General features: G+C 36.2%; 1 protein-coding gene across 1 annotated transcript; it reads left to right on the top strand.

Moving 5' to 3' along the window:
• Window positions 1-554: 554 nt before the first annotated feature.
• Window positions 555-14,054, top strand: LOC140164384 (enoyl-CoA delta isomerase 1, mitochondrial-like). Its single transcript, XM_072187659.1, has 7 exons — window positions 555-1,539; window positions 5,426-5,553; window positions 6,968-7,114; window positions 7,614-7,712; window positions 9,273-9,354; window positions 12,391-12,507; window positions 13,020-14,054. The coding sequence occupies exons 1-7, from the start codon at window positions 1,395-1,397 to the stop codon at window positions 13,184-13,186; spliced, it is 885 nt and encodes a 294-aa protein (XP_072043760.1). The 5' UTR covers window positions 555-1,394; the 3' UTR covers window positions 13,187-14,054.
• Window positions 14,055-18,333: the final 4,279 nt, after the last annotated feature.

Here is an 18,333-nt window from a genome sequence, read left to right as displayed (position 1 = left end):
TGACCACACATTAAATGAGAGTTCACTAATTCAAAAGTTGCACAAAGTTAATATCAAGTACTCTATAATGCACGTTTTCCTGATACCGGGTGCGCGAATCAGCGCGAAGATACTCCAAGTGTACTTATACTCCTTATGCATGTCAAAAATATTTACAACCAAGCAAATGCTTTTGGAAATACAGAAAAAATACAAAAGGGTAGTTATTTTTGTTGTAGTAAAAATGGATTGCACTTTACATTTAGAATAAATTAACAATAAACAATACAGTATCAAAAATAGAAAACAACATCAAAAGCAGTCTTAACCTGTACATAATTTTAAAAGAACCAGGAGCAGCCTAGGCTAAACACGGTTTTTTTTTACTCGGCCTAATAAAACCTAGATAACAAGTAAAATGTTGTCATTTAAAATGCAAATGAAGACCTGAGCGCAAGAAGACCGTTAGTCCACTTGGCCCCTCAACATGTATACACTATAAGTTGCGTATAGTTTTGTATAGTTCAGTTGGTATGTTTTATAAACATTATAAAACCCTAAGAAACTATACATAACTTTAGTGTATACATGTTGAGGGGCCAAGTGGACTTACGGCCTTCTTGCGCTCATGTCTTCAAATGAATTATGAGAATACCCAGAGTAGTTTACACATTGCAGTGTGAAAATTCACTTATTGAAAAAGCACAGCAGCTTTATAAAGTAGACCTACTATGATAGTAATAAATTCACCAGATCTGATCCACCGTGCCGGGAAACTGAATTTGCTAGTAATCTAGGTGTCCACACACGTAAGCAAGCACCAAAATGCTTCTGCAATTTAGACACCAATATATATTATGTACACTTACCGTAATCTGCGTGTCCTCACAAAAACACTTTTGCAATTTAGACAGCAATGTACAACTTACCGTAATCTGGGTGTCCTCACAAAAATACTTCTGCAATTTAGACAGCAATGTACACTTACCGTAATCTGGGTGTCCTCACAAAAACACTTTTGCAATTTAGGCAGCAATGTACAAATTACCGTAATCTGGGTGTCCTCACAAAAACACTAGCAATGTAGACAGCAATGTAGGCCTACAACTTACCGTAATCTGGATGTCCTCGCAATCAATTTACGCAACCCGGTACCCGGTACCCGGTACACTTACACTTTATACCGTAATCTGTGTGTCCTGACAAATACAATTTTTTGCAATTTGATTTACACAGCAAGATGCACAATACCGCGTGTTCTCACACCGCAGAGGAAATCCAAAAAAATACAGCGGATGTTTTATTGGTGGTGTGCGCCCTTAATGTCTATCCTACGCGCTGTCTTTACCTTAGCGCATGCGTGATGCAGAGAAACAAAGATAAATAAATTGGCTCAAAATCACAATCCAGTGACAATGAATGTAACAAAACTGGCTTCAAACTTTTCGATACTTTCAATGTTAAACAGACTTCGGAACCCTGTACTTCCAGGCTTCCATACTCACTTCAAAAGATACAATAGCAATGGCAATGTAAGCATTTGTGCAAACAACGTTGAAGGTAAGCTTAAAATAAATGATCGACATGATAATGTATATCCAGGCTGGACCCATCACACTACCGTGTGATGTGTCCAGTTCGTCGCCGAACTTGCATATAAGATGGAGAGCTTAGCATAACGGCCTGCCTATTTACGCTTCCTGAAAACACTCTTGCACATAACATACAAAAAGGGACAAAACCACAAATTCACTAACTTCAACTTGCACTACCGACACCATGAAAAATATTTTAATTATTACCGATCCTTCAGAATACTTGCAAATATTGGCAGTTTCATAAAATCCTGCTGCTGAAAATCGTAAATTCCACAATCTTCTGTCAGATCCAGGTCAGTAATCACAGGTGGGCTTAATCTACCAGCGTGACAAGACCAGAGATAATAAAAGGATGAGAGGCCACGCCGCACAAATAGCTAGCCTGATTGGCAAGCGTCCGCCGCTGGCCAGATCTTCTACGGTCGTGTATGATGAGTAGAGACCATAGAGCCCTATATAGGGCTCTGTGGAAGAAACGGTTCCAAATTTTGAAGCCATGGATAATATATTCATTTATACGAGAACCATATTTTTGTACCAATCACAGAACAGAATTTCACTTACTCACAGCTGTCAATCATTCTTGTGAAACGTAAGCTCCGCCTAGTATCAAGGTCTTCTTCTGCGCATTGGTTGTGCGATTAACTAGCCTCCAGCACAAATCCTGTGCACACGATCAGGTTGGATGGGCGGTTTACGCCTGGTTTACACAACAGGAACTGCGATGCATCCTAAACTGGATCGCTTCCGTGTATTCGCATTGCATGGGGGGTAATCGCCTGCCAATTTGCGTAGCTCCACGTCACAACAGTTTAAAATCAACACAGGTAAATCCATATAAAAATTAACATGGACACAAAATTGACATAGCTTATGTAATTCAAATAATAAAATAATAAAATGTAATATTATCATGATAGATGCACGTTTTATTAAAACTTGAAAAGATTATTAAGTCCAATAATTTGTTTGTGTTAGTTTGCACGAGTCACAAAATGGCGACCCATCACGCATTTTCTGCATGTGCCGACATTAGTAACTCATAGTGACTGTCCTCAAACTAGCGCCAGTGTGTCTCAGGCCTGATAACGACCCCAGGTAATTTTATGCAGAAAGTTTTCTTGCGAACAGCTGCAGGTGACAATTAAACAATGAACACGGCTTGTTTATGTACATGCGTGGGGAGGCTTGTACGTCAGCTGACGTGTTTTGGACATGTTCCGGCGTAAAAAGTGTCGTTTTCTTCATGAAAAATACCAGCGATGACCAGTTTTTGTGGGCTATTTGATTTACAGGTATGTCGGTTCGTCATAGGGTAGAAATGATAGCTGTACAATTTGTATAACATACAGTTTAACATAGGCCTAAACATTTATGGGCACAAATCGACCTTCCGTATTTTGCACAAGTATGTGGAAGTGGCAGGCATAATGATAATGAACTTCTTCTCTAGTTGCGTATACATTAGTCCCAGTAACTGAGAACGTGACGACATTTACTTTTACATTGGGTATTACCGGCTCATTTAAACGTCCAAATGATTATGTCTGTGTTCGATCTTCCTAGTTACTAGTTACTAGGACTACGTATACATGTACATTACGTAATGTCCAACACTAGCTCGAGATATTCTAGCTAAAATACAGGTTTACATTTAACTAAAGTTAATTTTTTATTACTTCCGTGGTCCGAGCTGTGCGTCTAGCGTAGACGAGCGTGCACACAGAAGAAACAAACAATCACGATGATTGGCTGATCAACGCACTTGACAACAAGCCGGCTGACCCATTGGTCTTCGGCGCCGGTAGCGTAGTAGGCTAACCTTGTCATTTCTACGCGATCGCAAATTCACCAACGGTACCGGACCATGGAAGTAATAAAAGTTAACTTTATCTTACTTTATCTTGCTGTATTTCAGCTAGAGTGCCATATAGGGATTGGACCAAATGGGATTGCACCAAGTGGGAATAATTCAGAAAACCTGACTGATTTTGTATTAAAATTAGCGTAAATTCTCAATTTCATAATGTACATGTACCATATTTAATTTGCGCCACGTTACATAGGCTACAATTGCCGACCAACATATTACATGGTCAAGAACTACATCTGGTAGCCAGCCAAAGTTCATGATCTCCAGAGGTCTGGGCCCAGTGAATGTGCGGTCTGTGAATATATTACTGATTGTATAAAGATTACGAAATAATGCAAATTTCAAGCACTAAGTAAAAGTGTAAAGAAATATTAAATAAATATTATGACAAACAAGCAATTATTGATATCTAAAAAAAGGTTCCTGGCATCTTGAGATCAGGAACTCTCTATTCAATTGCTTGGAGCATTGGCTTACAGGTTTCAGTTGATGCAAAATCTTCTATTAGATACGTTGATACACTACCCAATTAAAAAAATCAATGTAGGTACTAGGGGTTATAGCACCATAGACATTAGACACGGTCAAAGATACACTTTTTTCCACTGACATCTCCGATACGAACTTTGTATGAGGATAAAAAAGAAGGCCACATCATTTTGGGCTAGGATTCGATTAGTTTGAGGTTGCTCTGGTTAAAAAACCTCCAAATTACAGGGCTGTTAACTTTTTGGAATTGGTCAATTTTTGGTATGAGACACTATCGAACAGTGGCCCAGTTTTACTTGGATACCTGTGGCCGCAGCAAAGGAAAATGTGCAATTTTACACTATTTTATACCCAAATCAAGATGTTTACCATTACCGAATGTGTGGGTATTTATACAACAAGGACCATTTCTTTTTCTTGTTTTTCTTTGAGTTGTCAGCCCCTGCCCTTCAGGCATGCCACTGCATGAAGCAAGAAATTGATTTAAAAAAAATTTTGTGATTAAATTGGAACTTTAATTGGTAAATAAACATCAGTGGAAGTCCCACCCCCTCCCCCATTTTGTATCTTCTATCATGTCAGTCACACACAGAGTCACATACTGTCCAATATTTCAAGCAGTGGATGGCAGGACACTTGGTCACTGGTCAGTTTAAATATTATTTTATAATCACGAACAAAAGCTGAAGTTACGTTGTCATCGCACAATCAGTGTGCCTCAACAAGTGTGTGGCAAATTTGCCTTGAAATGTTCCTGACTTTCAGAAATTTGGCCAAAAATACCATAATGCATACACAAGGTTCGCAGGTAATAATGATCCCAGAGGCATGTTCACAGGAAGAGGTGGCATGGAGCCACTGGCAAGGGTGAAAATAAGTGGGGTACAGGAGCTGTTTGGTCCCAGAAACTTTGAAATAGCTCCTGGTTAACAATTTTAGTTGACCAGGGGACACTTTTCTCACGAAACTGGCCCCCTGGATAGTGAACAAAAATATCAAATTCAAAGCAACTAACGCTTATTTTTAAATCATCCAGGATGTATTTTTTATTGGCCCCTTGGTGATTGGAAATGGCCCATGGTTCCTAGTTAAATTTATTGAACCTGGTGTTATTTTATGTAAAAGAAGCCCTTAAACACTCCTTATTTTCACCCCTGGTAAGTGGCCCCTGGTTCATCCAAAGTGGCCCCTGGTTCACACCAAATCTTGGTAAGCCAGGGGCCCTTTTTTGCAAAGTTGCCCCTGGTTCAAGCTCTCTTATTTTCACCCTTGGACACAGATCTCCCGCCATGTCATTACTGACAACTAACAACCCTGCCCTTGCCCAAATGACCTCCCAGTTCCCCTCAACATGCATGCCGCATGTGTGCCCTCTCACTTTTACCACTTGACACACCCATGATGCTTGCAAACCATGCTTCTAATTGTGGGAAAAGTCATGCCCAAAACCATTCTAACATTTTTTTTCTTTTCATTTTTATTGCAGGTTTTGCTTGGATAAAAATGAATAAAAGACCTGTAAATACTATGGATGCACGTTTACTGGTGGATCTAGAAGATGCGTTTGGCAAACTGGAAAATGATGCCTCATGCAGAGGGGTTATCCTTACTTCAGTAAGTCACAAACAAACAGGCAAAAAGTTTCCAAGGGGTAAAAGATGCTGACTGGTTCCCAGACTTTTCCAATGCAGATATATGTCTGATTTGGGGCGGACATTTTATAAATGAATTTAGAAGAGCAGCAACGAGCCAACGACACCACTTGCATTACATTCCAGATGTTAAATCTACATCATATGGAAAATTTGTATAAAAAAAATGAACGAGTCAGATTTATTTTAGGGCCATTTGTCTAAACTGGTCTTTACATGTAGCCCTATGGAGATAGTGCCCGTTGAGGGCGCTATAACCCCTCATTTTAGGAACAAAAATGTGATTTAAAAAAAACTGACCTGTGCAAATTATCTAAAATTTTCAGAGTATGTAGTATGAACATGTAAAAATAATTATAATCAAGTAGTTGCCCTACCTGCTCTTCTCCGAAAAAATAAAAAGTCCTATACCTCAATGATAATGAAACCTAGGTGAGCTGCACAGTAATTTGCAGTTAATTCTGGTGGACAAAATTACATGTAGCTCAATTTTAACTTTTGTCAATTTTTTCCATTTATTTTTATATTTTTTTTTTTGGGGGGAGGGGGAACCTTGCCCCAGTCAGTACAATACTGTCTGCAAGTAATAAGACTGACAACAACCTAATAAGACTAGAGTTGCTTTTCACATTTTGGGGAGTTTTTCTGTATGAACACTGGTATCTTTATGCTGCTCTCCCGCACACAGCGGGGGGCGGGGGGGGGGGGGGGGGGGGACACATGACCACCTTTGTCCAAATGTTGGGGGAAATGCACCCAATGGGGGGTGGGAATTAGCTATTTCTAAAAATTTAGAACAGTTGGTGGAATCGAGACCCATGCCCATTGACTTATGAAAACCTCCGCATGCCACTGGTAATACATCCGATTGTTGGCTACACAATGCCTGTCCTGTAAAAATGCCCTGACCATGCAACCTCCTTCACCAGGTCACTTGCAGAAGTTTTGTCAGCATTATTTCCTAGATTTCAGCTGTTAATTTGTAGATATGCTTGACATTAAAAAAAACAAATGTCAGTTTCTTTGTAACCATAGTAATTGGTTAGAACTACCGTATTCGTTCCATTAACCGCCCATGCCCCTGTAAGCGCCCACCTAGTGACTTTCTAGCAAGCAAACTGTGGTATTAGTTTAACTGCCCATCTGAATCATGGTCTGAAACATATGACACTGATGACGATGGTTGAATATTTGGGCCTTTTTACGTATTGTAAGCCAAAACAATGCAAAAAAACAAAGTACCCACCCAAAATGACATTGTTAAGTGCCCTGGGCGGTTTATGGAACGAATACGGTACCAATATTCATGTTTTTGAGTACTTCCTATGAGGGATATAATATTACATAATTACATAAAATAGTTTATATGATTTCAGTCTCTTACAGATGTGTTCTCAGCAGGACTTGATATCTCAGTCCTGAATAGCAACCACATTGCTGACTTTGACAAGATGTGGGAGGCACTACAAAATCTTTGGTTACGTGTGTATTGTTCACCATTAGCAATAATTGCAGCAATAAATGTAAGCATTGGAAGACATAAATTGAGTAATATAATGATATTGTTCCATTGGGCTGGCCTCAATTTCACATTTCTGTGCATTCCCTTCATTTTGCTGTTTTTTTTAAATATTGTAAAGGCTTTATTGGTTCTTAATTCGTTCATATATATTGTAAGTTTGTTATGCAATGTTTTGTATTGGAAGTAGAACTGAATGAATTCTCTCTCTTCTCTCCTCTTTTCTCTTCTCCACTCGTCTCGTCTCCTCACCTCTCATATCTCCTCATCTCTTTTCTCTCCTCTCCCCCCTTCTCCTCTTCTCTCCACTTGTCTCCTCTCCTCTCCACTTGTCTCTTCTCCTCGTCTTGTCTCCTCTCCTCTCGTATGTATCCTCCTCTCCTTTCCTCTCCTCTCCTCTCCTCTCCTCTCCTCTCCTTCTTCCTCTTCCTCTTATTGTTTTTTTACTTTGTTTCTTGTTATTGTTCTTATCAACCAAAGTTTTCTTTCATTTTCTGTAACAGGGAAATGCCCCAGCTGGTGGTTGCATGATTGCTATTGCATGTGATCATAGGATTATGGCACGTGGGAATTACCATATTGGAATTAGTGCACCAAGACTAGTAAGTGTAGATAGCAATAATAAAATAATAGAAAACATGCCTGTCATGGCAGATTGGAATTTATTACCCAATTGTCCATGTGCTGTTACTAAGATTTTGGTACATGCATTAGCTATTCATAGTTCTAAAACAGAACTAGTTTTTTAGATTAGAAAAATATTATCATGTTTTGACAAATGAAACATAGCTAAATCCTAATCCACTAAGTTCTAACTGGCAGTAAAATTCAAATTTGAATATTTTTGCAATTTGAATGAAAATGGGCCAAAAACAAAATTACAGTCACAAAATTCAAAGTACATTCAAAATCTTGAGTAAAGGCTAAGAGTTAGTATATTAGCTCATAATTTTAATATTGTATGTTATTGTTGATAATTGGTTATGAAAAAGATTAGAAAATGTGTTTTCTAAAATTAAAATGCATAACTTGTATAGTCTTTGTATACGTCTTTGGGCTTGATTGTCATAGCATACAAAAAATACCCTAAAAACACATATGTTTGGCCTTTATTTCCAAAAATTGACCAAACATTAAAATTCGACTTTCATTGCCAGTTAAAACTAACTAAAGGATTATGATTTAGCTATGTTTCATTTTATAGCAAAACAGGATAACATTTTTTGATCCAAAAAAAAAAATAAATTAGTGCTGCATTTTTCTGGAATGGGGAGTACCATTCGCAACATTATTTGTGAAGGCTGCAGGTGACAATGTCTGTGTTCGACAAGCTGAAGACGAGATGGAACAATTATAATTGATGTCAAATGTCTGGTGAAAATATATTATTGATGAAACGCTAGTTAGAAGTTAAACGTGACTTGAAATAAAATGGGAATCTAAATTAAATGAAGACATGATGCATCAAATATATTCTATGTCCTATAATAAGTACATGTATGCAGTGGGCCATAGATGTATAGATGCTTAAATAAGATGAGATAAAGAATTGCATATATTCTGCTTTCTTTTGATATATATGAGTTGAATAAACAAATAGAGCCTGCCTTATGTGAGTATTTTTTCCTTTTTTGTTTGTTTTTTGTTTTGGATTGTCACAATTTTTGGACATAGGGTGTATTAACTTATTAGATTCCACTAGTGGAAATTTATAATGAGAATTCTTTCAAAAGCAATTAAAATTGGACAAAACTGTGAATTGTAAATTTTCTCATTTCTATGAAACTGTCAACCCTGTGGGCATGCTTTCTCAACCAAATGATTGAGAAATACCATTGTGTAAACAACCTATCACATTGTTTTAAATGAGAAAATTTAACACAATAATTTAGTATAGCATGCCCCGATCATTCCCGCAGGATATAAAGTTTCATAGAAATGAGAAAATTGTCAATTCTCATTGTTTTGTCCAATTCTCATCGCTTTTGAAAGAATTCTCATTTCAAATTACCCCTAGCCTGCAATCCTTCTTATTGGAGGATGTGCAAGTAGGTCTTTTCATTTGTGAAATGAACTACAATAACTTTTTTGTTGATGTTGCAAAATGATGTATATTGCTTTATATTTGCATTGTGCTTGATTTAATCATCTTTACATTTTAGGGTCTAATGCTACCACCTTGGGTTCAAAGAGCTATGGAAAATACTATTGGACATAGACATGCAGAAGAAGCACTTGGAAAGGGTATGTCATAATAGATTTTTAGAATTTATTTTGTATATTTCAATCAATCCAGGATTACATCACTAAACAGAAAAGCACAAGTGGTATGCATCACTAATTTGGATACAATATCAAAATTAATATCATCATGACTGTTATACATGTATGGTGGTATGTAGATTTTGATATTTTTTCTCTTGGGCGATGCTTTTTGAGAAATGTAAAGGAATGAAAAGACCTTGTGAACACATTATTATATGTAACCATCCATCTCAAACCGCTCGTAAAGTCAGTATTGTATTGTATTTCGAGTTACAGTGCAAAATGTGCATAAAGGTTGTATTCATATTTACCTAATGTTTGTCCTGCATGTTTCTCATTTTAGTGTCAGTCAAACACCAATCTTTAATCCTATTGTTGAAGTGAATAATAAGCTTATACTTATATATAGAGTTAGTAAATAGCTCTAGTCTTTGTTTGCTTTGGCCAAATCCTGTTCAAGTGATGGGTTAACTAACAATCAACAATGAGAGGACATTTCTGAACCTCGTTGTGTTGGGGATGATTTGAAGAAAAACATCATACTTTATTAATTCACTGCCTTTGATGGAGGCATGGCCACAAAAGCCCACAAGAACTGGTCTGCTTCACTGGTGTTGTGTAAATATGCTTGGATTCTGATAAACAAATTATTAACTGAAGTCTGTAGTGGGAGAAGTACTTGCATCCATTTGCTGCCATCTTATAATTTCAATGTATAAACAAATTGGCCAAACAATGATTGTTTGATTTTGAAACACAAAAAGGCAGCTATATAACCTGTGAGAATATGAACATGGTCCTTGCACAGATGATAATTCCCAAAGAGTAAGTGGAATAGTGTGGAACAAGAGCTGTTTTTTAAAGAAAGTGTGTGAAAGCAGCCCCGTTTTGTAAATTATCATCTGTCCAAAGATTGTCACAGATATCTCATGCTGGGTGCCAATTATTGGGCTGTGAATGTGGTCCAGGAAGCTGTTCCATATCAGTGTATTTTGCTGTTTTGTCAGTTGGACAACTGCTTTACTGACATGTGTTTAGAGTAGAGCATTGAGGCAATCCTGTGTGTAATTTTTGTTAATTTTGATGGACAGGATTATAAGATATGACCTTGTGAAAAATGATAAGTTACTGTTTTTGCTTAGTGTATAATTGACACTGATCTCTCCCTTCAATCGACTCTCACAAGATTGCATAGGATCAAATGATCCAGCAGGTATGCGTTTTGTTTATATCAACGTGTTCCATACATACATACATGTATGCATGACAATATTTGTCACATTTTCATCTTTAGTAAACCAGTCATACACATTAAGGAAGGTTATTTTTGAGGTGCAGTATTTTGCCCATAGCATGTCTAAGATGTGACTTACTCTATAAATGTCACATCATGTTGTATTTGTCAAATTTCCACATCCAGGAAATGGTTTGCAATATATCCAACCCCCAAGGCCTCAAGACTCTCTGTACTGTCTTTCTTTGTCACTTCTTTTCATTTGCTTCACATTTAAGCCATAATGTACGATCTTATAATATGAAATTTGTTATTTTTTTCAAACCTATCAATATTTTTGGCATATTTGTAAAATTTACACATGTCCCAGCTTACACCTAAATGGAATCGCCCAAATTTGTCGTGTTTGTAGGTTAACATAGCAATTTGGACATTGCCTGATTTATGGTGAAAAATAGTGGAGAAAATAACGAGCCAAATTGAGGTGTTAATACATCATTCCAAACATTTCGAGAATGAAAGTATGGAATCTGATGCAATTTTGCTATTTTTAACAAATTTTAAAGAGAGTCCCTTTCCTCATAATGTTAATGGATACATTTCTTCTTTTACAATTATCAGGTGAATATACTCAGATTACCTCAGACCAAAAACAGGGCACGCAAACTGCTTTGGTACTTCTGCTTCTTTTTATTACATGTTCCATAACTGCACTTCAAATTTCCTGCCAATGTTGACAATTCGTCGGCCGCATCACATACTGACGTATTTGCAAAATACGCATTTCGAGAAAATCGAAGTTGAAAATTTAGAGATTTTCATTTGCTTCATAATCTTGATTAAAACTTTATTGTAGATTAAAACCAGGTTAGCAATAACGCGAATATACTATATTTTCAATATAATACACTTATTACTATCAGAGCATAACTTATTCGGCAAAAAAACAATATTAAATAAAATACGTCACTATGTGAAAAGGACTAATGACAATTTCGCTGTTCAAATGACAAATACGTCGCACAAATACGTCAGTATGTGAAACAGTAGCGCAAATACGTCAGTATGTGAAAAGGACAAAACAGCGATTTTATCGTGTAATGACAAAGTCGCGCAAATACGTCGTCAAGCAAATACGTCAGTATGTGAAACGGCAAATCCTTCAAATTGCAGATACGACATACTGAGCTTGCGCAGTATAGGTGATCGACAAATACGTCGTTATGTGATACAGACATTTCAAGGTTTTGTAAATACGTCAAATTAAAATTAATTAATATTTTACTAATTAAGCCACTTTGAGGCATGGTTTTTGGTGAATATGTAGAGTAGAACATAACAAACTAATATATCAATTTTCTCAAAAATGTTAAAAATGTCGAATACGTCAGTATGTGATACGGCCGACGAATTATTGTCAGTGTACATAGCAATGACTTTATGCAAATGATATTATGTAATTCAAAGTACTCTAGTCTAATAATAACTGTTGTGTGTTTTCAAAGACAAAGGTAGAAACTTGTATTTATCATAAGTAACAAACAGTCATGCTTGTGGAGATAAATAATAGGGACTATATTGACTGTCCCTCGTAGATGTTATAAAACAAATAATGAAAAAAACTTTTCATTCATGCAATGGAAATGTTACAGTATTTTAATTTATTGAAAGAATGAGATATTCCATTAAACTCGGCTTTCACGTTCGTTTAATGGAACTTTCAATCTTTTCATCTCGTGAAAATATTTATACCATTCATAATCATACTTTATTTCCTGTAGCTACTTTGTACAGCGTGGATGAAGCTTTTAAACTTGGCCTAATAGACAGTATTGTTGAGCCAAAAAAGTTGGAGGAAGCAGCTCAAGAAGAAATGAATAAAATGCTGAAAATACCAGGTTTGAATGCATGATTTTTCTCTTTTCATTTCCCTTTTCTTTTCCTTTAATTTTCCTTTCTTTTTTCCTTTTGAGTTTTCCTTTCCTTTCCTTTTCCTCTCCTTCCCCTATTATTTTCGTTCCTTTTCTTAAATTTCTTTGCTTTGCTTTGCTTTCTTTTCCTTCTTTCCCTTTCCTTTTGTTTTCTTTCTTCTTCCTACCTCTCCTCTCCTCTACCCTTCCCTTCCCTTCCCTGCCCTGCCCTGCCCTTCCCTTCCCTTCCATTCCCTTCCCTCTTCTTTTCTCTTTTCAAATGCTGGACTTCAATCAAACAGGGAACTGTTTATGATAAAAAATAAATGTATGAATTTGATATGGACATGACTTTGACATCCTAGTGATTTTTGTTCAAGAACTATAATATTATATCAAGTAATATTCAGCGGAATCGAAGCAGTTTGATTGTTTTCTGCATTGCATAACTTCCTTATTATTTTTACACTGTTTTCTGTCAACTGTTTTTTTCTTTTCAGATCATGCAAGAATCCTTTCCAAACAATTGATGAGACTGAAGGATATACAATATCTTCGCGATAATCAGAAGAATGACTTGGAGTACACTAGGAACCATGTGATGTTGAAAGAAACTCAACAACAAATAAAAAAGTTTTTGAATAATCTTAAAAAACAAAAGAAATGATGTTAGCATCCGTTTAATCAGGGTGCAGTTGAGATATTTTCGGACTAAAATCATTTATGCTGAACATGGTTTGATTGTTGTTGGTGCCGGAGAAGAGTCCAGAAGCCACTTGAGCCACCTCAAGAACGAGGCTACTAAATAAAACTGGTTTGGGGAAACACAGCTAACTGGATAACTACAAAAATAACTTTGCTCTTGTTCCATTTTCCTGACCAAGTCTAGAGTCCATCCAACACTGGTCCTGACCAGTATCCTCAGAAAACTTGAGTTTCCAGCTAACAAGAGGCATTATTTCAATAGAAAAACTGGCATACTCAGGCATACTCACTGGAAACTCTGGCCAGAGTCTAACCTCTGGTAACACCTGAGCACCCCAAATGTTAATCATTGACTGCTATAGAACTTATCAATGACCATTTCAGTTCTCAACTGCAATTGCTTTGCTTAGCCAACAACCTACAACCAAAATTTTGAAATTACATGTTGTTTTTTAGTTACCGAAAATCTGGCGAAATGTGATAAAACGGTAAAGAACATAGGCGTAAATCCCGGGGGGATGGGGGATAAATCCCCCCAATATTTTGCCAGGGGGGATGGTCCATACAATCAATGTTGACGCCTGTTTGAGGGTTTCTGACCAAATTAACCTCATATTTTCCCATTTTATCCCCAAAAGTGCAAATTTTTTGCACACTTCGCACGCATTTATTTCACTTTTGCACCATATTTCATCAGTTTAACTTCAATATGGCAACATTTTTCGCACGCTCCGCGCGCATGTCCCCAAAAGGCGCTGGATTCATCATAATTCAAGAATTTTTTCCAAACCCATCCCCCAATTTGAAAAAGAAATATACGCCACTGGTAATAAGAAAAGGGAAAATAATCCTTTTAATTATTATTCTGACTACATGTAATAACAGGCTTAGAAATAAAAGCTATATATATATGGTCAATTCCAGCGAAAGCGGGACAAAATTCTCTCTATGCTAACTTTCCACTTTAAAATGTCATTAATAAAGGAAATCACGTTATTGATGGAGCATATCATGTCACGTCCAATGTGCTCTCTTTGTGCATATAGGCCTTTACTAGCAAGTCATACCAGGGGACAAGTTATGATAGCTTAAATGAATTGACGTTACCCACGAATTCAAAGATAAAGCACCATATAAACTCATCCCAAAAAGAAAGTATCCAGTTTGATTTTATTCCATAAGTCACAGATGTGGCCATAAATCAAAACCTACTAAAAGTATGTTACAGGTAAATTTATTCCGCACAGTTTGATACCTCATGTGTTCAAATCAACGCAGAATTGATGACACAGTGACCGTTTGAATGCAATCACCTCCATTTAAAAAGTTGCAGTAATTCCTATTGATTTGGTCCTGCTACTCAATTATGGGCAGCGATAGATCAAGGGCGCATCAGGCGTCTCACTGAGAGCATGCTCCGCAGCTGTCTGGCAGTCATTGATGCAGCAGGAGAAGATGTAAAGAGTGAAGGGCAAAACATTAAGGAAGGACTAAAAGAGTATCTGTATTCAATAAACACATGAAGTGAAGTTAAACAGTCTTCATTCGTCTCTGTTATTGGGTACCTTTATGACTAATCTTGAGAAGCAGGAAAACCACACCAATAGAATTACTGCAACTTTTAAAATTGAGGTCGTTGCGTTTAAAAGGTCGCTGTGTAATCAATTCCGCATCGATTTGGACAAATGAGGTATCAAACTGTGTGGAATAAATTTATCTGTAACATACTTTTAGTAGGTTTTGATTTAAGGCCACATCTTTGACTTATGAGCCAAAATCAAACTGGATACTTTCTTTTTGGGATGAGTTTATGTCATTGAATGTCCTTCAATCAAAATGAAATTATTACCGTTAGAAAGACGTTTGCATGATCTCTCATCATATGTAAAACGATTGAATTCCACCAAAGTTTGTGGACTCTAGAGGCCATTAAGTCAATTTGGCTAATAATTTTGTTACCCGCGTATCAAAAATAAAATGATCGTTCTAAAAAATGTTAAGTGAATATGCCATAAATGACTATATCATGAAACGAAGTTTCGTTCTATAATTCTGAGGTCCAAGTGATTATTTTATGCAAATACGTTTTACCCATAAAATTCCATAAAATCAAATTTGACGTAACCCACGTATCAACTGTTACCCACGAGTCCAGCAAATATAATTGCCATAACTTAAATTAACATTTAATGACTTTGGACACTGAATTTAGTTTGACAAGCGCTTAAAATTGTAAATCGTAAAAATACGTTCACCGCTTTAAAAAAGAATCTATGACGGTTTAAACTTTTGTTACCCACGAATCCCGAATAGATGCTAACCTTGAAAAATAAGGAGATTGTTTATTTTAAGTTTAAATCAGCACATATTCAAGCCATGGGTATGCTATAATTTTGACACTACTTACAGTTTATACACCTAAGAAACGCAAACCCCAAACGGTACTATAGTACTTATAGCTTTACCCACGAATTCGGCGTTACCCACGAATCCAAGGATTTACTCAGTAAATTATATGTTTCTTATGCATCTTAACATTTTGAAAACATGCGAAATAGGTTCTAAAACAGTCCTGTTTAATAGCGTCCTCTTGAAGGTATACTGAAGCTGCATCATGAAGTTTTGATTGATTATCCTAAATTACCGTTTTTTGGGTAAATGCAATTGGTTAGAGAAACGGGAATCATTGAAACACAATGGAGGAATAACCGCATGGTGGTTTCCAACCTTCTGTAATATTTTCTATTTTGCCGCTTACCAATACATACCTTCAAATATGTGTTACCCACGAACATTTTGGTTACCCACGAATCCCTACTTAAATTATAGTTAACAATGTATTGATAGTGTTTTAGTTCATAGGAACTGTCAAACACGAGTTAATAGAATATTGCTGCATGAAAATATGGAATGATTTTACTAAAATAATAATATAAAACTGTTTGCTCTGTCTATTTGAATTTGGCAACTTCATTATTCTCAAAATTTTTATACCCAAAATGCCATAATGATCCATTCTAAATATTCCATGTAGTCTGTATTTTGATTAAAATTCATTTTAGTGCCATTGCAGCCTGAATTATTGACATACGGAAAAGCATTTTTTATTTTTATTAAAAATAAATAATAGGAATTGCTATTTTCCAGACGCTGTTACCCACGAATCCATCCGAGATCCTCATCCTCTGACGAGATACAAAATCTAACTTTATATTTATATGAAGCATTTATTCTAATCTTCGAAATAACACAGTAATGTTAAATGACAGCCACTTTGGAAAGAGTTCGAAGAATTGACACAGTCTTAACTGTACACCTGGTTCTTTCTTAAAATTTGTAATAACCAAAATATTTCTTTGTAGATATATGTAATAAAATTCTATTTTACGTTCAAAGTCTTCCCCGATTTCTAGTGTATATGAGTAACACATAAAATATTGAAAGATATTAAAGAAAGTGAAATTTTATGGCGTACAACAGGTGAAAAATGCTTGAATTGTGGGTAACATGCATATCGCATTTAACACTTTATTTGGTCTAGCAAGAAAAGTTATTTTTCAATCCGATGGCACTTCCACCTGATGATTCACTAGACATGATCGTCTCATTTGATAAGTCTAGAATTGAAAAGGAAAACATTTTCAAAATGGCCCCCAGAGAGAATTTTGGCACGCTTTGGCTGGAATTGACCATATACATACGGATGCATAGTGCGTTTTACCTAATTGTATGTGTTGCCTAATTGCTCCAAAATGGGAGCAAAATATATTCAGTATTTTGATTATATTTTTATCAAAAACCTGTAATTTGCACTTTTTTTTATCAAAAACATGTAATTGCACAGATACAATTTTGAGATATGTGGATTCTGAACATTTTGATATATGATTTGTCCATTTGAAAAATCTGTCCAACTACGCGAATATTTCATGGGGCTGGCCCCTATACTGATTATAAGGCCGTATAAGGAATATTATTGTCCTTATATCACAGAGGATACCGTTTTGATTGTGGAAAATCGTTCACCAAGTGATAACTGATAACAGTGTAAAACTGCAGAAACAATGGGAAATCCTTGCACAGATGATAATTTCCAAAATGGTGCTGTTTTCACCAATCACTCACTTTCTTTATGATACAGGCTTTGTTCCACCTGTACCACTTACATTGACAAATGTGTTGTTTAATAAACCAAGACTTCAGCAATAATTATTAATTTCCCTTTTGGGAAGAGAAGAGCACGCTGTTGTACTCGAAATCACCTTATATTGCTGGATTAAAAACACATTATCAGATTATTGGCTATGCAAATTGACTGGCTCACGTACATGTACATTGTACAGGTACCTTTGAAGGTACCGGGTGTCCCAAAATAAAGGTTACATGAAGAGTTTTGAAAATAATCTAAGTTAATGTTAACAATTATAAATATCCTTTTCAAGACATAATCTATGTACCCTCTACTAGTACCCCTGTGAATGTCAAGTTCACAACATATGTACTTAGCCCGCATTCCAGGCATTCCTGACCAAGCTTTTTACGTGACATAATGCTACACGAGGTTTATTACAACACCGTCACAGCCACCGTGCATTTGGCGGGGCGCTTGAGTAGGTCCAGCCATAGCATGGCAGATGCAGTATTTTATTCTGATAACAAAAAATACAACTTGTTCAGTTTTATTTCAAGAGTTTAGTCAGATATTGTAAAAACAAACAGCAGCGATTTCAAGTAAACAAAATCCAAACAAGGCCTAAATGCAAAAGATTATTATTAATTTCACTATGTTGATTACAGGAGATAGAGCGTGCAGAACTGTGCTTTCACCAAAAACGTGTATTTCTCTAATGACCATCTTCCTTTATTTGTTCCCACCATAGTACCAAGAGTTAAGAAGCTCTAAAACTGATTTATTTTTAGTGCACAATATTTAATTTTTCAATATGTTTCTTTTGTGCAATAACTTCAACAATGACAAATAAGAGAAACATAAAAAGTAATAGAGAAAAAAATCTCAAAACAAAGGTGTGTTTGTGTTCAACTTTCGTTGTGCGATATTTTGATGGTTAGCCACTCTTAACACCCCTGTCTCTTGCGCTCATAAGTTAA

This window comes from Amphiura filiformis, chromosome 11 (assembly GCF_039555335.1).
Source record: "Amphiura filiformis chromosome 11, Afil_fr2py, whole genome shotgun sequence".
NCBI lineage: Eukaryota > Metazoa > Echinodermata > Ophiuroidea > Amphilepidida > Amphiuridae > Amphiura > Amphiura filiformis.
This window is presented reverse-complemented; position numbering and strand designations above follow the sequence as displayed.